At 40.0% G+C, this 24,823-nt stretch overlaps 1 protein-coding gene across 1 annotated transcript in view; it reads left to right on the forward strand.

The window, feature by feature from the left end:
* Catsperb (catsper channel auxiliary subunit beta) overlaps positions 1–24,823 on the forward strand; it is a 135,284-nt gene that overhangs the window by 24,179 nt on the left and 86,282 nt on the right. Inside the window, exons 5-6 of the mRNA XM_076847917.2 lie at positions 1,023–1,118; positions 13,441–13,590. Coding sequence (XP_076704032.2) covers positions 1,023–1,118; positions 13,441–13,590 — 246 coding nt within the window. The remainder of the gene's footprint in view (positions 1–1,022; positions 1,119–13,440; positions 13,591–24,823) is intronic.

Here is a 24,823-nt window from a genome sequence, read left to right on the forward strand (position 1 = left end):
TTTATATTCCCATGACAGTATTTAAGTTTTCCCATTCATTCACATTCTTGACAATACTTGTTATATTTAATGGCCATTTTAACAGATGTGAGAAAATTTCTCATTGTTTTTGATTTGCATTTCTCTGATAATTATACTTATTGGTCATCTTTTCTTATACCAGTTTTCCATTTGTATGTCTTTTGATAAATGTCTTTTTCAGTTCCTTTGCCCATTTTTAAAATAGGTCATTTGTTTTCTTACTTTTAAATTATAATTCTTGTATCTTTGGGATGAATACCACTTGATATGGTGAATGGTCTTTATAATGTGCTTTTGGATTTGGTTTTCTAGTATTTAAAAAAAATTTATAGTTGTAGATGGACAGCATGCCTTTATTTGTTTGGTTTTTTATGTGGTGCTAAGTAAGGATCAAACCCAGTGCCTCACACATGATAGGCAAGTGTTCTGCCACTGAGCTCCAGCTCCAGCCCCAGGTTTTATAGTATTTTGTCAAGGATTTTTACATCTACGTTTATCAAGGATGTTAGATTGAATTTTTCTCTTTTTGTTGAATCCTTGTCTGGTTTTGATATCAGAAAAATACTGGCCTTCTTGAATGAGTTTTGAATATTTCCTCCTCTTGAATTTCTTTTAGAAGAGCTGCCATTGGTCCTTCCTTAAATGTTTGGTAGAATTTAGTCATGAAGCTGTCAGGACCTGGACTTTTCTTTGATGGGTTCTTTTAAGGAATATACCACTTCACAAGATGGTCATAATTTGCTTTTTTACCAACACACAACAACTCTAGGAGAAAAATCATGATCAAAAATATTAGTAATAGATTCATTGCTGTGATGGTAAAATCACTGCGTAATTCTTTTTTTATTATTTTAGCAGCAAAATGTTTGTAGGAAAAAGTGGGAAACTTGACAGTCAAAGTGGTTGGAAAAGGAAAAGTTATCATTATTGGTGATGTTCATATATCCTTAAATCTTACCAACATAACAAAAAAATAGCTGAGTTTTGCATTTTTATTTTAGATATTGCAGCTGTAGAAGAATGGTTAGTAAGGATAACTTTACATAAAGGATTAAATATTTATGCTACTGAGGGAACCTTATTGGATAGCGTTCGAGGTAAGTGCCAACTGATAAAAGTAGAATGGAATTCATATATTCCTTCAACAGACTTGATATCTTCTATTCACCAGACTCTATGCTAAGTCCTAGATGACCATGACCCTGGAGGGGCTCTCAGCCTGATCTGAGATCTGCGTAATGTTTTATGAATATGAAAATGTATATTTTACTGTAGCCATCTCAGAGGTCATTTTAAAGAATGGCTCTGAAAGTTAGGCTTTGCGTCTTTGGTGCATCTTAGGTATTGCTTGTAGCATTTCCTGTCAGTTGTCTGACAGGAAATTAATAGCACAAATTTAGAATTACCTATAGCACTATAGCATAAGTTTAACATAAAAAAAAACTCAGTGTTGGATCTTGTCTTTTCTCACCTTTTTTGCTTTTATTATTTTAGTCCTGTTTTGATATGATGCTATGAAGACTGAAGTGTTAAAATAACTAAACACATTTTATGAAAAGAATCACCTCGGGGTATTTAAAAAATAAGATGTCTAAACTCTATCATACAAAAATTAAAATATGCTCTCTACATTTAGAGTAAAGCATCTGTGGTTTTATGAAATCTTCCAACACTATTCTGATGTACGATAAGGACTTGAAAACGACCTTAGACATATGAGTTGCATATGTGGCCAAGAAATGTCTACAAACCTACTTACCATAGTATTATTTGTAACATGAAAAAAGAAAAACTGGAAGCCACCTACATTTCCATAAATGAGGGGAAAGATAATACATGTTGGAATATTCTGTTAAAATGATATATAGACTCCATAAATATCATCAAGTACTGAACTCAAGCATTGAGTGAAAATCAATGTATTTCATCAAGCATTGAGTGAAAATCAAGTTGCAGAATACAGCAGGAGAATATTTATCAAAAATTTAGAAAACAGGGGATGGGGCCAGGGCGCAGTAGTAGAGTGCTCGCCTAGCTCATGTGAGGGACTGACTGGGTTCAATCCTCAGCATCATATAAAAATCAATCAATAAAAATAAAGGTACTGTGTCCATCTACAACTAAAAAATATTTTTTAAAAATTCATAAAACAAAGCCATGCTAGATAATCTTCATGCATATGTATCTATCATATAAAATATAAACACATGGATCAGAAATATATATAGTAATTTTTTATACATTTGGGATGACTTGAGAGTGGGACTGTGGAGAGGAACAGAGATATCTTCAATCTTATCTGTATTGTTTTATTTCTGTAGCCAAATGAAATTATCTAGGTCTGGAGGTATATCTCGGTGGTAGAGCATTTATCTAGCATGTTCAAAGCCATGGGTTTGATCCCTAGCACCCAACACACACTCATACAGAAATTAAAATATGTGAAAAAATAATGACAAAATGTTTTACTTTCTTGATTTTTTCCCACAGTTTCCAAAATTTAAAAAAAATAGTTAATATTTCAATAGTAATTATAATCCTGTCTTTGGGGACTCTGATAGTTGCTCTCTACAGATGAGTAAAGCATCTGTGATTTTAGGAAATATATTCCATTCTACTTTTAGGTATTAAATACCAATCTAAAATTATTTAAATTTTTTTAAAAAACAATCCTTAGAACAATTATAAAACAAAATAATTTTTCTACTGTCATGTATAACTATTTAGAATAAGTAAAAAATTAAATTACTATTATGAAAAAATATCAATTTTTTAAAAATCTGCAATCTGAATTATTTCCATATTGAGATACACTGTATTAACCTTTAACTTGTATTTGTTTTGAATGTACAGAAGTATTATGGCAGCAAAAACTTCACAAATTATAGATCTATGGATGCAGAAATGAGATTGATTTGCTTAAGGAATTGAAAGACCAGTGTTGCAGAAGCATAGAAAATGAGAGAGTGGTCAGTGCATGATGAGTTTAGAGACTGGCAGGGATCATAGTAAAAAGTGTGGACTTTATTCTAATTATACTGAAAAGCTATTAGAATATGTTAAGCAAGAAAGTTACACAGTCTGACTTGTGCTTAAGAGAAGGTCCCTTTGGCTAGCTGCTTAGAAAATCGACTTTTGGGGAAGAAAGGCAAGAACAGGACAAAGGCAAGGTTAGCAGCTGTCACAACAATCCACTCAGGAGATGGAGAGCTTGGATCCTTGTAGGTGTAGTGCAGGTGGAGAAAAGTGAAATCTTCAGGACACACTTTGGAAGTACAGCCGAATGGCTTCCTAGTGGACAGCAATGAGGAATATGTATCAAGGATGAATCCTACATTTCTTACTCCGGTAATCGAGTAGAGGCTAGTATCATTTACTGAACTGTTGAAGACATGGGGAAAACACTAGGAAGTAGGATCAGGGGGAAAGGTAAAGGTTAGGTTAGAAATCTCATTCACTGTTAAATTCAAAAGAGATGTTGAAATTCTGTGTCTAATGCTTTTATTCAATGCAAACTCAGTCCACTCATCTTTTTTCTGTCTTCTAAACTCACACAGCTCTGAACCACCATCACAAGTGGCCTTCATACCAGTCACATTTCTGTGTCTTTTTTAGCTTCTCAGCAGCAGTCAAACCTTTACTCACTCCCTGGTTCTTATAATGCTGAAAATACAGCATCCGACTTTGAGGAGTTTGTATGCAAGTACAGAGGCACTGTCAACTAAGTACAGTCTTAGTTGTTCCATATGTGAGCTTAAACCTCCCTGTCCTCTTAAGATTTGGATGTGAATGGCCGGCAAACACATAACCTGCTACACTCCAAAATGTCAGCCGCCTTACCCCAAATTTCTTTAAATTCCTGAGTGCCTTACTAGGGAATGAGTTTAGTTATATTTTGTGTGTCTTTTCCTTCTCTGATGTACCTGAGCTACTCACTAAGTCAACCTAGATGGATACATAGCTTCTTTTCTTGCTTTGCACAAAGTGAAAAAATACCACATATAGTCTTTGGGTTTGTAGCAGATTTTATTTAAAATGTATATTTTATTTAAAATTTACCCTATAGAATATAAACAGCTAAAGAATTAATTATTGGATATCTCTGTTCTTCAAAGTCCTTTGACTATTTTTGAAATTCAGATAGCAGTATTTGTTCAAGTTGCCTAGGCTTAATTTTTATATACTGTTTTCTCATTTTTTTCTTTCTCAGAAGTAAAATTCTTTTCTTCTGAAAATTTCTTAAGATTTTTTTTTTACTTAATCCTAAAATTTTTTATTTATTTTATTTTTTCTAATTAGTTTTACATGACAGTAGAATGCATTTTGACACCTAATACATAAATGGAGTATAATTTCTTTTTAAATATTTATTTCTTAGTTGTAGTTGGACATAATACCTTTATTTTATTTACTTATTTTTATGTGGTGCTGAGGATCGAACCCGGGGCCTCGCACATGCTAGGCAAGTGCTCTACCACTGAGCCACAACCCCAGCCCAATGGAATATAACTTCTTATTCTTTTGATTGTACATGATGTAGAATTACATGAGTTGTGTAATCATATATGTACATAGGGTAGTAATGTCTGATTCATTCTACTATCCTTCCTATCCTCATACCCCTTCCCCTCACTTCACTCCCCTCTGTCTAATCCATAGTACTTCTATTTTTCCCTAGCCCCCTCCCACTATTGTGAATTAGCATCTGAATATCAGAGAGAACATTCAGCCTTTGGCTTTGGGGGATTGGCTTATTTGCTTAGCATGATATTCTCCAGCTTTATTCATTTACTATCAAATACCATAACTTCATTCTTCTTTAGGGCTGAGTAATATTCCATTGTGTATATATACCACAGTTTCTTTATCCATTCATCTGTTGAAAGGCACCTAGGTTGGTTCCATAGTTTAGCTATTCTGAGTTGAGCCGCTGTAAACATTGATATGACTGCATCACTGTAGTAGGCTGATTTTAAGTCCTTTGGGTATAGACCAAGGGGATAGCTGAGTCAAATAATGGTTCCATTCCAAGTTTTCTGAGGAATCTCCATACTGCTTTCCATAGTGGTTACACCAATTTGCAGTCCCACCAGCAATGTATGAGTGTACCTCTTTCCCCACATCCCTGCCAACATTTATTGTTGCTTATATTCTTGATAATTGCCATTCTGACTAGAGTGAGATGAGTTTTCATTTGCATTACTTTAATTGCTAGAGATGTTGAACATTGTTTAATATATTTGTTGACTGATCATGTTTCTTCAGTGAAGTGCTTGTTCAGTTCCTTTGCCCATTTATTGATTGGGTTATTTGTTTTTTTGGTTTTTTGTTTGTTTGGTTGTTTTTTGTTGTTGTTGTTGTTTGTTTTTTGGTTTTGTGTGTGTGTGTGTGTGTGTGTGTGTGTGTGTGTGTGTTAAGATTTTTGAGTTCTTTATATGTCTTGGAGATTAATGCTGTATCTGAGGTATATGTGGTAAAGATTTTTTTCCCACTATATAAGCTCTCTCTTCACATTCTTGATTGTTTCCTTTGCTTTGAAGAAGCTTTTTAGCTTTATACCAACCCACTTATAGATTCTTGATTTTACTTCTTATGCTTTAGGAGTCTGACATGATGAAGAGTTGGCCTACTTTTTATTCTATTAGGCACAGTATCTCTGTTTTAATGCTTAGGTCCTTGATCCACTTTGAGTTGAGTTTTGTTCAGAGGGAAAGATAGGGGTCTAGTTTCATTTTGTTACATATGGTTTTCCAGTTTATCTAGCACCATTTGTTGAAAAGGCTATCTTTCTCCAGTGTATGTTTTTAGCACCTTTGTCTAGTATGAGATAACTGTATTTGTGTGGGTTTGTCTCTGTATTTTCTATTCTTTTCCATTGGTCTACATGTCTATTTTGGTACCAATACCTTGCTATTTTAATTGCTATGTCTCTGTAGTATAGTTTAAGGTTTGGTATTGTGATGCTAACTGCTTCATTCTTCTTGCTAAGTATTTCTTTGGTTATTCTGGGTCTCTTGTTTTTTTCAAATGAATTTCATGATTGCTTTTTCTAATTCTATGAAGAATGTCATTGGGATTTTAATAGGAATTGCATTAAATCTATATAGCACTTTAATTAATTAATATTGCTATTTTCACAATATTAATTCTGTCTGTCCAAGAGCATGGGATATCTTTCCATCTTCTAAGATCTTCTTCAAATTCTTTCTTTAGAGTTCTGTAGTATTCATTAAATTATTATTTTGGGGGGGCTATTATGAATGGGGTAGTTTTCCTAATTTCTCTTTCAGTGGATTCATCATTGATGTATAGGAGCATGTTTGATTTATGGATATTGATTTATATCCTACTATTTTGCTGAATTCATTTATTAGTTCTAGAAGCTTTCTGGTGGAATTTTTTAGATCTTCTAAATATAGAATTATGTCATGGGCAAATAGTGATAGTTTAAGTTCTTCTTTTCCAATTTGTATCCCTTTAATTTCTTTCATCTGTCTGATTGCTCTGGCTAGAGTTTCAAGGATGATAGAATAGAATAGAAGTGGTAAAACAGGGCATCCCTATCTTGTTCCAGTTTTTAGAGGGAAAGCTTTCAATTTTTCTCCATTTAGAATTATGTTGGGTTTGGGCTTAGCATAGATAACTTTACAATGTTGAGGAATATTCCTACTAGTTTTTCTTGTGTTTTGAACATGAAGGGTGCTGTATTTTATCAAATGCTTTTATCTATTGAGATGATCATATTTTTCTTATCTTTAAGTCTATTAATGTGATGAATTACATTTATTGATTCCTGTATGTTGAACCAACCTTGCATCCCTGGTATGAACCCCACTTTGTATGAAACTTGCCAGAATTTTATTAAGAATTTTTGCATCTATGGTCATCAGGGATATTGGCCTGAAATTTTCTTTCCTTGAGGTGTTTTTGTCTGGTTTTGGTATCAGACTAACCTCATAGGATGAGTTTGGAAGGATTCCCTCCTTTTCTATTCCATGGAATAATTTGAGGAGTATTGGTGCTAATTCTCCTTTGAAGATCTTACAGAAGTCATCTGAGAATCCAGCTGGTCCTGGGCTTTTCTTGATTGGTAGGCTTTTGATGGTGTCTCCTATCTCCTTGCTTGAAATTGATCTTTTAAATTGTGTATGTTCTTCTGATTCAGCTTGGGTAGGTCATATGTCTCTAGAAATTTTCCAATGTCTTCAAAATTTTCTATTTTATTGGAGTATAAATTTTCAAAATGGTTTCTGATTATATTCTTTATTTCAGTATATCTGATGTGATATTTTCTTTCTCATCATGAATTTTAGTAATTTGAGTTTTCTTTCTCTCTTTTTTAGTGTGGCTAAGGGTTTATCAATTTTATTTATTTATCAAAGAGCCAATTTTTTATTTTGTCAATTTTTAATATTTTGTTTCAATTTCATTGATTTCAGCTCTGATTTAAATTATTCCTGTGTTCTACTGCTTTGGGTGTTGATTTGTTCTTCTTTTTATAGGGCTTGAAGATGTAATGTTAAGTCATTTATTCATTGACTTTCTATTCTTTTAATGAATGAGCTCAATGCAGTGAACTTTCCTCTAAGCACTGCCTTCATGGTGTCCCAGAGATTTTGATGTGTTGTATCAGTGTTCTCATTTACCTCTAAGTATTTTTTTTTATTTAATCCCTGATTTCTTCTGCTATTTGTAATTCAATAGCATATTATTTAATCTCCAGGTGTTAGATAGCTCCTATTTTTATTTTATTGTTGATATCTAACTTTATTCCACTATGATCTGATAAAATGTAAGGTATTACCTCTATTTTTTGTGTTTTCTAAGAGTTGTTTTGTGATATAAGATTTGGTCTACTTTAGAGAAGGATCATGTGCTGCTGAGAAGAAAGTGTATTTGCTCACTGATGGATGAAATATTCTATATGTGTCATTAATCTAAATTCTTGATTATATTATTTAGTTCTATAGTTTCTTTGTTTAGTTTTTTGGGGGGAGGATCTTATGGTAGTAAGAGAGATGTATTAAAGTCACCCAGTATTATTGTTGTAGTCTATCTGATTCTTGAATTAAAGAAGGCTTTGTTTGATGTATGTAGATACTCCATTGTTTGGGCATAAGTATTTACAGTTGTTATGTCCTGCTGATTATAATTCTCTTAAGCAATATGAAATGTCCTTCTTTGTCTCTTCTGATTAACTTTGGCTTGAAATCCACTTTATCTGCTATGAGGATGAAAACCCCTGCTTGTTTATGATCTATGTGAGTGATATGCTTTTTCCCATCTTTTTATCTCTAGTCTGTGGATGTCTCTCCCTATGAGGTGAGTCTCTTGGAGACAGCATATTGTTGGGTCTTGTTTTTTAATCCAGTTTGCCAGTCTGTATCTTTTGATTGATGCATTTAGGTCATTAACATTCAGGGTTATTATTGAGATATGATTTGTATTCATGGTCATTTTGGTTTATTTCTGGGTTTTAATTTGATTTAGTTTCTCCTTTGGTTGACTATTCATTAGTGCAGTTCCTCCCTTTGCTTATTTCTACTTTTTTTTTTCATCCTCATTGACTAATTCATTGAAAATGTTCTGTAATGTAGGCTTTCTGGTTGTGAATTCTTTTGAATTTTGTTTGTCATGAAAGGTTCTTATTTCATCTTCAAATATGAAGCTTAATTTTGCTGGATATAAAATTATTGGTTGGTATCCATTTTCTTTCAGAGCTTGGTATATGTTGTTTCAGGACCTCCTAGCTTTGAAGATCTGGGTTGAGAAATCAGCTGAGATCCAAATTGGTTTCCCCCTATACATAATCTGATACTGTTTTCTGATGGCCTTTAAAATTCTACCTTATTCTGTATGGTAGGCATTTTCATTATAATGTGCCTTGATGTGGGTTTGTTCATTTGGGGTCCTATAAGCCTCTTGTGTTTGATTTTTTATTTCATTCTTTAGGTTTGGGAAATTTTATGATATTATTTCATTGAAAAGATTGTGCAGGGGGATAGTAAAGGATAGGAAAGGCAGCAGAATACAACAGACCCTAGTATGGCAATATATAAATCAATGGAAGTGTAACTGATGTGATTCTGCAATTTGTATATGGGGTAAAAATGGGAGTTCATAACCCACTTGAATCAAAGTGTGAAATATGATATATCAAGAACTATGTAATGTTTTGAACAACCAACAATTAAAAAAAAAAAAGATTGTGCATTCCTTTGGTTTGTATCTCTGCACCTTCATTTATCCCGATAAATCTTAAATTTGGTCTTTTCATGGTATCCCATAATTCCTGGAATTTCTATTCATGGTTTCTTACCATCTTCTCTGTGTAGTCAACTTTATTTTGAAGATTATATATTTTGTCTTCATTTCTTGAGGTTCTGTTTTCCAAGTGGTCTAGTCTGTTCATGATGCTTTCCATTGAATTTTTTTTATTTTGTTATTGATTTCTTCATTTCAAGGTTTCTGCTCGATTTTTTTTAGAATCTTGATCTCTTCATTGAAGTGATCTTTCAAATCCTGAAATTTATCTCTGATTTTACGTCCTTATATTGTCCTTTATGTCACAAATCAGTTTAACTATGAGCATTCTAAACTCCTTCTCTCAATTTCTTCTACTGTATTGTCAATGGATTCTATTGGTTTGTTTGGGGCACTTTCCTACCTTATTTTTTTGTGTTGTTTGTGTGTCTTCCCATCTAGCAGTGTGGATCTACTGCAGTACAGTTTCTACCGTGTATATTTACAGTGTCTCTCCTTTAAGGGGGAGACCAATATTAACAGCACACAATTCAAACAATATATAGCCCTAACCCATATAGCTTCTATTAAGATGTCTACGGTTTTGTCACAATAAACAAAAATGATGCATTCAATTATTGTCTACAATATAAACAGTGAGTTTGCAAAAGGGTTTACAATTTCAAATGGTGGACAAAGAGAGAACAGATGTGATGTTTATGAGGAGGGAGAAAAGAAGACAGAAGTAAAAAATTATAGGAAGAGTGAAAGAAGAATTAATATATGATGGTTATTAGTAGAAGAAAAGAGAGAAAGAAAATCTAGGGAAACAGATAAGTGAGGGATAAAATATCATAAAGTAAAATAAAAGAATATACAAAAAACTGTAATGTACTATTCAGACATCCTGGTCCTCAATAAACTGGTGCATGAAAAATACTTGGTTTCAAAAATGGTAAAGATGTGAAAGAGAGAGAGAAAAAAAAAGATCTTGATGGAAAAATGGAACAATTGTTTCCAATGGAGTTCAAAAGTTTGTCAGCTTCCCTTCTCAGCCAATAGGTGGGATTGTCTGGAGTTTGATGGTAGCTCTACCTTCAGGATGGTGGGAGGGTTAGTCCTGGAGGCAGAACTCCTAGAGGCAGGGTATAGGCTAAGTTTGCTCCAGTATCTTTGCTGTATGCCAATTGGTCAGGAGATTTTACCTCACCGTGCCTTCCATGTTGGAAGACTGCACCCCACGAATCTCCTTCAAGGTTTCACCCAGATGGAGCCAATTCTTAGCCCTTTACATCGACTGTGGACCCCACAATTTCTGGTCTCTGATTTAGTCTCCAAACTCCATCTCTCCCTGTTAGAGATGAGGCAGGGCACCAAAGATAGCAGGAAACCATTTTATTTGGCTGCAGCCAGGGTCAGAGGGTACAGCTTTCACTGTAATCAATTAATCCCTGAACCCTGAGTTCAGGAAAGTTGCATAACTTTATACCCAACATATAAGGGGAGGGACTCAGAAGTTCACAGTCTGCAGAAGTTCACATAAAAGCGACTTTTTTTTTTTTTTTCACTGTTCTGGGAAAGTTAACCCTTCAAAGAGACCACCTGAGAAGGGGAGAGCTTCTTCTTCCCTTTCTTTCCTCCCCCTGCCAGTTGTTACCATGGAGCCCAGTTGGTAACTTCTCTTATCTTAGAAATGTAGACATCCCTGTGAAGCTCCAGCTCAGGGCCAGAGGCCTTGTTACAGAATGTATTTTTTCAGTCACATTTTGCATTTGCAAACATACTTCTACAAACTACTATACTGGATAAACGTTTGTGAAAAAACAAGTAAAGGGGCATACAGCACCTGGAGTGCTGAATTCTTCCAGGCCAGCGGCCAAGTAAAATAGCGCAACAGGAAAATAGGAAGTTTACCTACATTGAACTCTTTTGTAGAGACTCTATTGTTGACAGTTCTAAAATCAATTATGGTGAAGATTTCTGGAGAAGCTTAGTTAAGATTTTCTGTGGAGGATTGGGTGCCACTACATTCTGTCCTGGCCTTTTGAATTCCTGATCAGTCTCTCCCAGGACCTATGCCTCGGTTGGGGGTGGAGAACTGTTCTGTGTTCCCCTACGTGAAATGCTTCCAGTTTCTGACTTTCCACTAGATTGCTAGGCTAAGACAGGTCTATGTTGATCTAACTGCAAACTCATAGATCTGGGTTTCAGATTCCTTTTCTCAGTGTTTTCAAAAGATTTTCTTCAGGAAAAAAAAAAAATCCTTCTGTTGTTTTGATGCCGGTGTTGAGACTCCATCAGGGCCAAATGCTGTTTCCCCAGATGTGAAGACTGAACACCCAAGAAATGCTGAGGCAAGCATAGAAAGCAAGTTCTATTTAAAGGATAGAACAGAGATAGGCTTCTCTGCAGAGAAGGGGGCCTAGAGATGGGTGTCCAAGGAAGTAGGGGTGTCCTCCCTGACAGGTTGATGGAGGTGACTTAGGAACAAAGAACCAAGCAGCCCACGTGCGAAAGAACCACCAATCAGGCCCTGAGGGAACCGCCTGTCAATCAGCAGGGTCTCCTGGCCAATCCTGGATCTTAGCCAGCTCCCCTGACCATTTCCAGTGGGACAAGGGACTCTAAAAACCCCTTTTCCTGTCCCAAGTTCTCCCTTCCTGCCCTAAGCCAAATAAAAATTCCAGAGCCCCATGTGGTTTCTCCTCAGACCCTCTTCTTATCCCCTCTGTCAGTCTGAGAGTCCCCCCCCACCCAGGGAAATCTCAGTAAAGCCTTGTTCAGCAGACTTTTAAAATCTGCCTCCTTTTGATCACTGTGTTGCCTGACCTTTCACTCCCACTTTCATACATTCTAGTTCCTTTATTCTCAGCCCTCCTTCTCCTCTCATCTTGCCTAGTGACTAGCAACCAAAAGGTGGGCCAAAAGGTGGGCAAAAAGTCTTTCCAGGGTGCCTGTCCATGACTGCACAAATGGGCAGGAAAGGAGCTGCCCAGAGGTACTTCATTAACAACTCCTTCAGCTCTCTGCAGGGAGGAAGGATTTCCTGAATGCAGGAGAACAGGCTGGTGAGGGCAGGACTTTAGAGATATTTAGCATTTGATTTCCTTTCCTTTTGAATCCGCCCCCATCTTCCAGATCTGACCCAATTGTTTATTACCTATATTGACTGTCTTTTTGTCTCCCAGCCTGAGTTTTATGCATGAAGATTTGACTTTAGCTCAACCTGTTACATCTCCATGAATAAATTTTAAAATTTGGAAAACCTTGTCTTATTAAGTTCTTTCAAAAGGATTGTTGCCTAACCCTGTCTGGTGAAGAAGAGTGTAGTTTCATTCTTCTAGGTCCACTGAAGTTTAGGACTGTCCTGAAGCATGAGAGGATGGGGGGAGTCTCACTTACTCTAGAGATTCATGGAAGGCTTTGCAGAGAGGGTGATACCAAAAAGAGATTGGAAAATGGTTGGGAGAAAAACAATATTCAAAGGCCCATGAACTAGAGCCTAGCAAAAATTAAAGGTGAGGAATTTAAATACTTTATCTCCTGGAAGTCCTTGTGGGTCATGTGAAAGACCTTTTTTGCGACTTGTTTTGCCATTCAGACCATGCTGGGTTGAAGAACTGTCACCGCTGATTGAGTTTCCTATTAGTCTACTCCTAACTTTTCTATTTTCCAGAAGCCACTCTAAGTCTCTTAACTACTAATGACAATTTCCCCTGTTTTCCACTGCTACTCTGAATTCTCATTTTTAATTATCTACTGCCGTTTGATGGTATTGGGAAAGAAAAGGAAAGGAAATGGGGGCTCTTGAGACAGAAGTTGTTTTCTAAGTTATAAATGTGTATATCCCGTGTTGGAGCAATTCCATTTCTAGGCATAGATCCTACGATAATGATTTTATCCAAATATGGCCAAAGCAATATCTCCCATCCCACATACTCTTCTGCAATGTGATCTTGCCAGGCTCACACCGAGGGAATTAGACATCATTCCTTCTACTCTGGAAAATAAAAATGGACTTACTTTCCATCAATGAAGGGTGAGATCCTACTGCACCCATTTTTGAACTATAGAATAGTTCCTTTATAGTTTGTCTAAAACTTTTAAAGGAAAGTGGTAATGTTTCATTTTCAAGGATGCTGCCACAGTTTAAACACCTAAATTTAATTTCCACAGAACCTATTCTACAGTGGACTCTTGGAAGAGCGATGGTAAAACATGAGGTCAAAACATTGTATCCACATGTGATAGACATCAAAGTGACAAAGTGCCCTTGTGCCAATGATGTCGCTATAATTGGCTTCGTTTTGAATACAACATATAATGGTAAGTTTACAAATTTATTGAATGTAATTAGTAGTGTTTTGCATTTGTTAAAGGTGTTGGTTAAGTGGCAGTACAAAAGAAATGTATATAGGTGGGCTGGAGTGAAAATGATTCTTAAAAACACCCATGAATTTACTCTTTGTCACTCTACCTATCTACTTGCAAGTGTGATATACTGAGGATATTGTTTCTCGTGACCTTTTACCATGTCAATAGTGGCTTAAGTATGTCTTCTAATTTCATTTATCCTCTGTCCTCTACTGGTATATTACTTCTTCCCAAAGATTATGCATTGTTTTTAATCCATTTGATATTTCTTCCATATATAAGTAGGTATTATTTTTCCTAAGGTATTACATTATTTTATTTATTATGTGTATGTTTTTTTCACTGCTGCTATAATATCTAATAGCACGTACAAAGGAAAAAATAATCTTTTTCTCTTTATTCTCATTTACAACACTTCAAATACCAATTGTATAAATTCTCCATACCAAGCCTTTCTTCAGTTCCTTGCTGACACCAACTGGGTGTCCTATGATTTAATTCAATTCTGGCATGAGTTAGCACAGACCCCCTACAGGTTGGAGTCTTAGTTCCATTCACAAGTTTCAGGTACTTCTAACCAACCCTATATCAGAGGGTTTCCATGACCCAACCCTAATCAATAATTTGCTAGAACAGCTCACAGAACTCAGAGGAACATCTCATTCTTATAACAAGTTTATTGTAAAGGACATCATGAAGGATATAGATAAACAGCCAGATAAAGAGGTGTATAGGGCAAAATTCAAAAATTTCCCCAACACAACAAGTTCTGCCCTCATGAAATTGCTTATGCCGCCTTCCCTGTACCTGGATATATTCATCAACCTGCTGAAGCCTTTGCCATAGAGATTTTTATGAAGGTTTTATCACATTGGCAAGATCAGTCTCCAGCTTCTCCTGCCTTCCTGGAGGATGACTATGAGGCTCAAAGTTTCAAGCTTACGTCATGGTTCAGTTTTTCTGATGACCAGCCCATCGAGAGTCACCTCATTAGAACAAAAGATGTTCTATAACACAGGAAATTCCAAGAGACATAGGAGCCCTGGGTATGAAGACTAAATATTATTGCATAATATCAGATCGCCATTATACATTTTAGCTATTAACAGTATTATTCTATTGCTTTTCCTTGGTCATTGATTACCTATTATACTCAGTTCAAATTAATATAAAAGGCAAATAAGAAATAAACAAATTAAAAAATAAGAAATTTTTATTATTCATAGGTAATATGTATATCTACATAAAAGCTAAAAATTTTACATAAAAACAATCTGAACAAATATGAGAGAGCTATAAGGTTATGAGATATAATAACAATATATAAAACCACCCCAAAGGCTAATTCAAAACTATAATTTCATCTTTTTTTTCCTTTTTTTTTTTTCCAGTTCTGAGGATAGTACCTCGTATGGGCTAGGCTCTACCACTGAGCTACATCCCCAGTCCCAAGATTAAAATTATGATTTATAAGACAAAAAATCCCAAAAGATACCTAGGAATTAAAAACAAACAAACAAACAAAAAGAGTTGCAAGGCCTGTTGTACAGATATTATGAAACCGAATAGAGCCCATTAAAAAACTGAAATAAATAAAAGATTTTGTTTATCAATAGTAACTTAGAGTATTATAAAGATCTTAATTGTCTCCAAATTTATCAACCAGTTCAATACAGTTTGGAAAAAAAAATTACTTGGTGGGGGGTACTTAATTTATCTATTTTTTTCTTTTTGGGTATGAAAATTGACAGACCAATTCCAAAATTCACATGAAAGAGTAATGTACCATTAATAGCAAACATAATTTTAGAAAACAATTAAAGAATAAAAGCTTATCCTACCATCACTTTATACTAAAGCAACAGATTAAAACCGTATGCATTGGGTTAGGAATAGATATAGCCTGGGCTCAGGTTTCCTTGACTTCCTAAAAGTTTATAGTCTGTTGGTTTTCTCTAGTTTTGAATGCCTACTTCTACTAAGTTAGTTATAAGTCATGTGTCCATCTCCTCTCTGCTGTCCCTGTATTAAGCTCTAACAATCCAGTTGTTGAAAAAACAGCCTTTTTTCCCTACTTTGTTTCATGGATACCAGGCTAGGATCTCCTTCTTCTTCTCTTTATTCAAACACTGATACCTGCCTTCCTACCATGACCCACAATAGAGCAGCCATTCTCAATTCTTCAAGCTCCATCCTGACATAAAACTGAGAGTCATGGAGGAAGGAAGGGGCAGTTTTAATTGCCTGGAATAACACTCACAGACCACCTCAGACTTTCATGAAAGAATTGGTTTCAGCAACCTTTTAGGTGAAACCCCCTTTCCCCCAACTGATTACCACTGTCCCGAAACAGAAACAAAATTTGCCACAGTAGCAGGCTGCCATTGCCTTAGCTAGCAATTCCTTTGCAAGGCCCTGTTCATCCTTCCAGCCTTAATTCCACATGAGGTTAATGGTGAGAACAGTGGCCCTATGTGCTCCATTTTGGACTTATTAACCACTTTCCTCCTATAGGTCACTCATATGACATATCCCTTCAGGTCCCCTCCAGCACTTCCCTGTCAGTCACACTCTTAATGAGTTAAGCTTCTGATCTCTGCCTTCCTCTCCACCTTGATTTTTGTCACTTTTTTCAGTAACCCATGTTACGGATTATCCAGTTCCAAGGGCTCATCTCCTTCTGTGGTTATTTTCATGACCTCATAATCTCTAATAATAGTCAGTGTCTCAAAAATCTCCATTACAAGAATCTCACACTATGTACTGCCTTCTATCTTTCCCAGAATTCATATTCCAACAATCCTCTGGTCTTGTTGAGACTTTGAACCATACTTTTTAAGTAACCAATATCCTTATTTTTTTCTCTCACCGTAATTTTCATGTTCCATCCTTATAAATATTCTGTAACCTTCTCACCCTACTCTTTCTTCCTTGTGTACTCCCAACTCTATTTAAGGCCACCTGTGCTCCTGGAAGAGCAGGAGCACATAGTTGCTAGAAAATAATTGCTCACCAGTCTCATTTAAGAATTCCACAGACTGGTCTCACTTTAAACTCATGATCACAGATTTCAATAGGGCATGTAGCACTGCCCTGATATCCTGTCACTCCTCTATGTTATATTTATTTTCCCACTCTGCAAGATGGCCTTATCACACCTCTTCCAACTCCTCAGACACTCAGTGTCATCTGTTTCCCCTCTCTCAGCTGTGTCTTTGTCTAATACTTCATAGAGAATGTAGGGACTTTTCACAGGCACTCCTTCACTACCTGCCATCTGCAGTCCTGCCTCACTCACACTTGCAAGCTCTGCCTTCCACCTGTTGAATTCGTTCTCTCTACTTCCATCAAAGACCACTCCTCACTTCTCATGTTCTGGATCCTACTCCCACCATCTGAAGAAATTTGCTCCTCCTGCATTTACACTGCACTTCTCCTTTCTCTCCTGCTTCATCATGCTCTCCCTCCTCCTTGACCTTATGCATTAGCATATCAGCAAGCCCCACTGTCCCCCATCTTAAACAAAACCTTCATTCATCTGACTTTACTCCCACCCTCCATTTATCTGTTCTTTAAAGAAAAATGGGACTACTTTTTTTACTTCACATTTTATCTTTATTTTACTGCAAATCGGACTTTTGTTTCCATCCTCTATCAGAAGAGTTCTTCTCAAGATCACCCACAATCTCCATATTGCCCTATTCCAACAGCTAATTCTTTTTTCTTATTCTACTTTTCCTTCCAGAACATTAATGCAGTTGACAACTCTCCTCAAAACACTTTATCCTCTTGGCTTTCTTGACACCACCTTCAATTGCTTTTATCTTAGTTCATTGGTAACTCTTTAGTTTTCTAGGCTGACTCCTTTTTGGAATGACCTCTCAATATTGATGAACCTGGGGTTTTTGACTCTCCTTCCTTTTTCTATCAGAGAGAAAATGACCACATTTTCTCTCTGGTAGACTCAATCCAGTCTCCTTACTAATGCCATCTGCAGGCTGATGAATCCCAAATCTATATTGTTGGTGCTGACTACTCCTCTAAGACAAAACTGCTCCTATGTTCAATTGTCAATTGTGCTTAAACTTGGATCTTATATGCTATTTTAACAAAGAAAATGGGGGTTGGTGTAAGACTGGAAAAACGCCGCACCACACGACACAGATTACCAAAGAGGTTTCCACTTTATTACAAAAGGCTGTGTGTTTATATAGGTCTAAGGAGAGGTCGCAGGGCTGAGGTAGATAACAGGTCGCCCATTTATTGGCAAGCTCTCCCATATATCAGTTCCAGAGCCCAAGAAATTAATTCTAATTGGGGCTAAGGCTTCCCACCAGCAGGGTTTCAACATTGGCGCCAGCGGGAACGTTTCGCGCCAGTGAAAGAAACAAAGAGGAGAAAGAGGGTCGTTAGACGCCATGCTGGGGTTTTTCTCTGGGGTGCTGCTGCCCTTATATGTTTTCCCAACATTCCTCCCTTTTTGTTTTCTTAGGAATTGGGGCGTCGTTAGTCAGATCTGGCTGCTTCTGGCTGTGCGGGGGCGGCGAAGGGCCTAGAAGGGGAAGTGGAGGAATGTTCAGGAGGGCAGGTCTGGGGATATTATGGCAACCAGAAATAAAACCCAGTGGCTATAGACAGCTACTTCCGTAGGGGTGAAGTCTATGAAAGTTCCCTGAAACCACAAGTCGTCGATGGCGTCGAACCAGTCCTAGATGGAGGAGATTGTTGGTGTCAGCCACTGGTCCTGTAACAGAGACTCTAGGAAATATTGGAAGTGTTGCCTTGACATGGCGTCACCAGCACCTAAAGAAAATCAGAGTGAACAAAAGCAGAATGAAGATAAAAAATTAAAGCAAATGTCAGTTTTGGGCAGGAGTTCCATGTCAGGGGACTGACAGAGAAAAGGCCAAGGGCCATGAGGAGGCTTAAAAGGACATAAAGGCTCAAGAATCCAGATGGCAGATTAAGAGGTTCTCCGGGCTCATTGTCTCCCGCTGCCCGATGTCCGTTGCATTCCATCGCGTCTGGTAGTGAGCTTCAGCAATGAGTGAGCTGTTCTCTTGAAGATGTTGGGGACTCATTGGTCATCAGAGGCTGGTATTACCTAAGCAGAGGCTGGTTGAAAGTTTGGTTAGAGATCTTCTGTAATTGGCCCTGTAGGAAGCAAAGCAGACCCATCAGGAAAAGAAGACATATGGGCCCTAAAAGAGGCAACAGCCACAATTGGAAGTGGACTAAAAAGAAGGTGGTAAATGGGTTTTGGTTTGGTGGATTTTTCAAAGAGGTAGCCAAGTCTGTGAGTTTGACTACATTAGTTTCCACAAGGCCTGATTCGTTGATGTAGTAACAACATTCTTCCCTCAAGAAAAGACAGGTTCCACCTTTTTCAGCTGTGAGTAAGTCTATAGCTCATCAATTTTGAAGAGTAACTTGAGCCAAGGATGTGACCTTGCTAGAGATTCTGCTGTAGAAGTGAGCGCTTGTTCAAGTTTAGAACTTAAGTCCTGTACAGCCCATAAGGAGTTTCCTAGAGCTCCACCAGAAATTCTGGCTCCCGCTATAGATACAGCCAGTGAGAGACCCACCAGTATTAGAAGGGAAGCAGCCCGCTTATTCTGCACTGGGGGAGACAAGAGGGCCTGCACTTCAGCTGGGGTATAGAGAGTCAATTGCGGGACAAGCGTCACCAGTATACATGGGGTAGAGGTGTTGGTGAATAAGATAGTGATGAGAGAACCATTACACCAGAAGAATGAGCCAGGTGGTGCATAGAGGGTGAAGTTAAAGGTGATGTTCGAGTGGCAAAACTTTGACTGGGAGACACCCAAGCCCAGGAGGCAGCGCTGGGGAATCACAGTATGGTTAGACTCCTCAGGCTCCGATAATGGAGCTTCGGGTGAAAGGGTTCGGAGAGAACGGCGGGCAGATGGAGTAGAGAAATTTGAGAGGTCAGAAGCCGAGAAATTCAAGGGAACCGCTGCAAGCGAAGGTCGAGTCAGAGAGGCGCATAAGTAGCAATCAGTTGGTGTGATGGCGGGGAGGGTTAGATTTAAGAAGGTTACAGTTTCAGTAAGTAGTCGTAGCCATTAATACTGTGGTGGACTCCCGACATTAGGCTCATATGGATCCTGTATGGAGTCTAACAACTGCTGTTCAGAATGCTTTATGTCAGTAGAGATTATAGCTACTGAGGGCTGGGAGGGTTGAAGCTCTCGGGAGATGGAGATGGAGCCACAGGGGTGGGAGAGGATATGTCACAGTAGAAGGAAGCATTTACCCTAGAAGTCCAGCGTGGATGGTTAGGGTCAGTGATAGCCAATTGATAGCCCCCCAAGATCAATCTGAAATTTCCAACGCAGGAATCCCCAATATATGCATGTGGGTTATGAACGTTACATGACCAGTAGGGGTATCCCCCATAGGTTTCGGGCCACCATTTGCAGTAATCCTCTGTCTGATCATATAAGAAGCAAAGGTAAGGCCTAGTGGCTATTTTTAAAAGTTCAGAATTCTGGTAGGAGAGGGGAAAGAAGATAGATGCATTACATCCGATAGGGGCGCAATCGACTGAAGAAACTAGGTGAGTGTAACGAGGACATATGTCTCGTTACATATGCCTTGGACATATGTCTCTCTGACTTTGAATCTCCAAGTATCATGTTGGAGTATGGGCAGTTACACGAGACAGGCAAAGCTTTAGAGGATAGTGAGGATGTGGAGAGCAGGAGTAAAGGGGAGGTCTAGGAGGTGACTCCTAAGGCTCCTCTGAGGTAGTCTTGTCATCAACAGGTGGGGCGGCCTCCTGGTGATATGGCTTCAACAGGATTCCTCAGTTTGATCTGCTATGAAGCATAGCATTGCTGAACATAAGTGGGATGAGGTGGCCCAGTTGAATCCAGTAACATTAAGGGCCTGATTACAGTCAGTGAAAGGCCAATCGCCTTGGCCCATAGACTGAGAGCGGATGGTGCCATCCTGTTGCCCTGTCACTTGGATGTAGAGGCGCCATCTGTGGGTTGGAATAGAAGCTTGAGAAAGATTAATGATTAGTAATAGGAGAGCGTTAGTGAGAAACTTTGAGTTTGGTGGGCCCCAGCATGGTGGAAATATGACGTATGGGGTCCTGTCCGGTGAGGTTTCAACGACTGAAAATGTAGCTCTTGAAGTAAGACTGCATCACCCGGTTGAAGAGGGTCCGATTTAATTCCCAATTGTGCTGGAACAGAAGTAACAGATAGTGCAGGAAGATACCGGTCTGCATGTTCTCTTAGGAGTTTGTATAGAACCATGAGGTAGGGCAGGTAGGACACAAGGGGAGGAGGAGTGACAGGAAAGTTTTAGTTGATTAAGAAAGGCATCGATAGAACAGCTCAAAGGGGCTAAGACCTGAGGGGGCTCTAGGAGTTGCCCGAATTTGGGTGAGGGCCAATGGCAAAAGATTGGGCCAGGACAGTCTGTGTTCAATAGCAAGTTTAATGAGATGATCCTTAAGGCCTCTCAACCTTACCCGAGGACTGGGGTCAGTGGGGGATGTGGAGCCTTCAAGTGCTGTTAAGGCCTTTGGAAACTAGTTAAACAATCCAAGAAGTGAAGGCTGGACCGTTGTCTGACTGGATGGAGGCAGGAAGTTCAAACCTAGGAATGATCTGCTTAATGAGGATGGAGGCAACAGTGTCAGCAGTTTCCGATGGTGTCAGCAGTTTTCCTGGAGGTAGGGAAGGCTTCTATCCAACTGTAAGAGAGTGCTATCCCCAAACTACAAACAGTTAAATCCTGTGTCAAGGCCTGACCAAAGTGGTAGGGACTGTCCCTGAAGCCTTGGGGTAGGCCTGTCCATGTCAGCTGTTGAAACCTAAAGAATGTAAGGTCTTCCCATGTGAAGGCAAAGAGGTAATAAGAGTCAGGATGCAAGGGCACTGTAAAAAAGCCAGCTTTAAGGTCCAGGACAGTAATGTGAATGGTCAAAGGGGGATATGAGAAAGAAAACTATGAGGGTTGGAAACCGAGTGGATGGGAATAACTGCCTCATTAATTAGGCGGAGTTCCTGGACTAAGTGATAGGCTCTGGAGGTTTGCGTACCGGCAGTATGGGGGTGTTGCAGGGGGAGTCAGTAGGAATAAGGAGTCCCTGGGCCAGCAACCAGTCTATAATGGGTTTAAGTCCCTCCCTATGGGTTTTGAAGATAGGAAATTGGGAACACAAGGAAGTTTAGTTTGGTGTTTCAGCTGGGTATGGACTGGCTTGTGGTGGGAGGCAATAACCAGCATGGAGATGTCTCAGACCTAGGGATCAGGGGACAATGGCACAGTAGGTACTGTCAGGTCATTAGAGAGGGTAAGAGTTAAAGGCCAAAGGAGATGGGTGGTAGTATTCTTGGGGTGTAATTGGAGGGTGGCTCCTAATAATTGGAGAACATCTCAGCCTAGGAGAGGAACTGATAGGATGGAATGACCAGAATAGTGAGTGAATGGGTGTCCCTCCAGGGCACAGGCCAGCTTTACAGTTCTGTTTGGGGAGAAGGATTTGTTATCAATCCCCATAACTGAGACCTGGGAAGGAAACAGAGGCCTAAAATGGGCAGGCAAGACAGAATAGGTAGCCCCTGTGTCCACAAGGAAGGTTATGGACTTAGCCGCTGCCTGGAGCATTACCCTGGGCTCAGAGGGGGCTAAGGGGGTCTTTGAATTTGGGCTTCTTCAGTCTTCTGCAAACCCCAAAAGTTCAGGAGAGGGACTGCCTGACTGGTCATACCCCCTGCTTAGAGGCGCCAAGGAAGGACCAGCCAGAAGCAGTCAATCTTCCAATGTCCTGTCTGCTTACAGGTGGGGCATGGCCTGGAAGGAGGCCATGGGTTTGGGCATTGGTGAGCCCAGTGACCTTCGCATCCATATTTGAGGCAAGCCTCTGGTGGAGAGGAATGCTGGTTCCCCTCTGAAACTTGCTGGAGATGTAGGCCTCAGGGCTGCTGTTAAGGCCTGAGTTTGGGGTGTTACCTGCTTTTCTGCAATGGAGCCTGCTTTAAAAGCCATTTTCACCAGATCTCAGATAGGGGTCTGATAGTCCTCCTCAGCTCATTTGAGCTTTTTCTAATATCATGAGCCGATTGAGTAATGAAATGGGTTGCTAACACTGTAACCCTGATGGGAGACTCAAGATCTAGCTTAATGTATTTGGTTAGGGCCTCTGTAAGGCGGTTGAGAAATAAGGATGGATTTTCATCAGGGTTCTGGGTAATGTCCTTCAGTTTATCAAAGTTAACTACCTTATTAGAAACTGCTTGTATGCAGTCCCAGTTAGATTCAGTTATGGGGCATGCACCTGGACTATCCCTTCAGCACCAGCTATTTCCCTGACAGAACAAAGGAACTGTGAGTTATCTGATAAAAGGGATCAGTGGGACACTGACAGGAGAAGAGAGGCTGAGTAGGGGGAGGGGAAGGGCTTATCAGTAGCAGAGGTAAGCAGAGTTGGGGGAGGGGGAGAGGATCGGAGAGATCTGGAGATCCCACCCATTGCAGCCAGGTGGGACCCATCCTGCCTGCCCGTTGGAACCGGGGGCGCGTAAGTCGGGGGCTCCCTGAGGTGGGATCCTGAGTCCTCTCCAAGCTGCCGAGGGCGCATTGCCGGCCCGTTTCGCCCCCCCCCCCCACCGGGCACCGTGAAGGTGGAGCACCAGCGCATGTGTCTGGTGGCCAGGCAGACTAGAAGCACCAGGCAGTAGGGAGGGGACGCAGACGGGAGGAAAAGAAGGGGAAGTGCACAGGCAGGGCTGCAGCGTTGGCTACAACAGGGAGAGGGAGGGGATGCTGTACCACTGGGAGGGAGAGCAGACATGTAGAGCAGAGGGAAGGGCGCAGAGGGGAAGGTTGGGAACAGAGAGCAGAAGGCAGGACGGGGCGGGGGGGGGGGGGGGGGGCCTGGGAACTCTTTTTACCCTTTCAGGCACTGGCAATAGTTAAAAGGTCCCGGAGGAAATTTGGATCTAACGAGCCTTCTGGAGGCCAATGATTGTCATTATCTAGCAGATATGTGGGCCAATCTTGGGTACAGAATCTGATAAGGATTTTGGGCTTGAGATCCGGGGAGAGAGAGTGTAGCCAAATTCTTAAGGAGACACTTGAGTGGTGAGGCTTCTGGTATAGGCGAGGAGGCACCCATAGTTAGAGAGTGGAGGAAGGGACAGCAGAGGGAGAAAAAGAATTAACCCGGGCCGTAGAGGCTTCCTGGAAGTGTAGAGCAGATGGAGGATCACCTGGGCGTCCCCGAAGTGACCAGTCCACTGCGAGTAGGCACAGAGGGCACAGCTCAGTCATCACCGACAAAGTGCAGTCTGGGTGACCCTGTAAGGTCCAGGCCGCGGGCACCTGACGTCAGGAAAATTTTTCCACCGGAACGAGAGAAAGTCAAGGAAGGGAAGACAGAGCCCCAGCAGAAGTTCAGCTCTGGGCTGAACACAGCTCTGGCGGGGGGAGGAAGAGACCAGGGAGACTCTCGTGTAAACCTAGAAGCCTCACGCCCCAAAGGGAAGTGGGTCACCAGAGGGTCCACTTCGACCAGTGAAGTCTTAGTGGGTTGTATTCCCTCCTCCCTACCAGGCATCAGGAGCGTGCCTGACGATCAAGGTCTGTCTCCTGCTGGGAGTCCGAAGGGAGTTGGCGAGCCGGGGAGCGGGGAAACGTACTAGGCTGGATCAGTGGTGAGTGCAGGCAGCCCGCGCCCAAAAAGACAGACGAGGGCAAAATGTGTCGTTGGTGACGGCGGTGGCAGAGACGGGGCTCAGTTTGTCGAGCACACCATCTCCTGGGTTTAGGCACCACTGTAAGACTGGAAAAACGCCGTACCACACGACACAGATTACCAAAGAGGTTTCCACTTTATTACAAAAGGCTGTGTGTTTATATAGGTCTAAGGAGAGGTCACAGGGCTGAGGTAGATAACAGGTCGCCCATTTATTGGCAAGCTCTCCCATATGTCAGTTCCGGAGCCCAAGAAGTTAATTCTAATTGGGGCTAAGGCTTCCCACCAGCAGGGTTTCAACATTGGCGCCTGCGGGAGTTTCGCGCCAGTGAAAGAAACAAAGAGGAGAAAGAGGGTCGTTAGATGCCATGCTGGGTTTTTTCTCTGAGGCGTTGCTGCCATTATATGTTTTCCCAACAGTTGGGTTTCAAGGGACAATAAGCTGTG

Source organism: Callospermophilus lateralis, chromosome 3 (genome assembly GCF_048772815.1).
Source record: "Callospermophilus lateralis isolate mCalLat2 chromosome 3, mCalLat2.hap1, whole genome shotgun sequence".
NCBI classification, from domain to species: Eukaryota; Metazoa; Chordata; class Mammalia; order Rodentia; family Sciuridae; genus Callospermophilus; species Callospermophilus lateralis.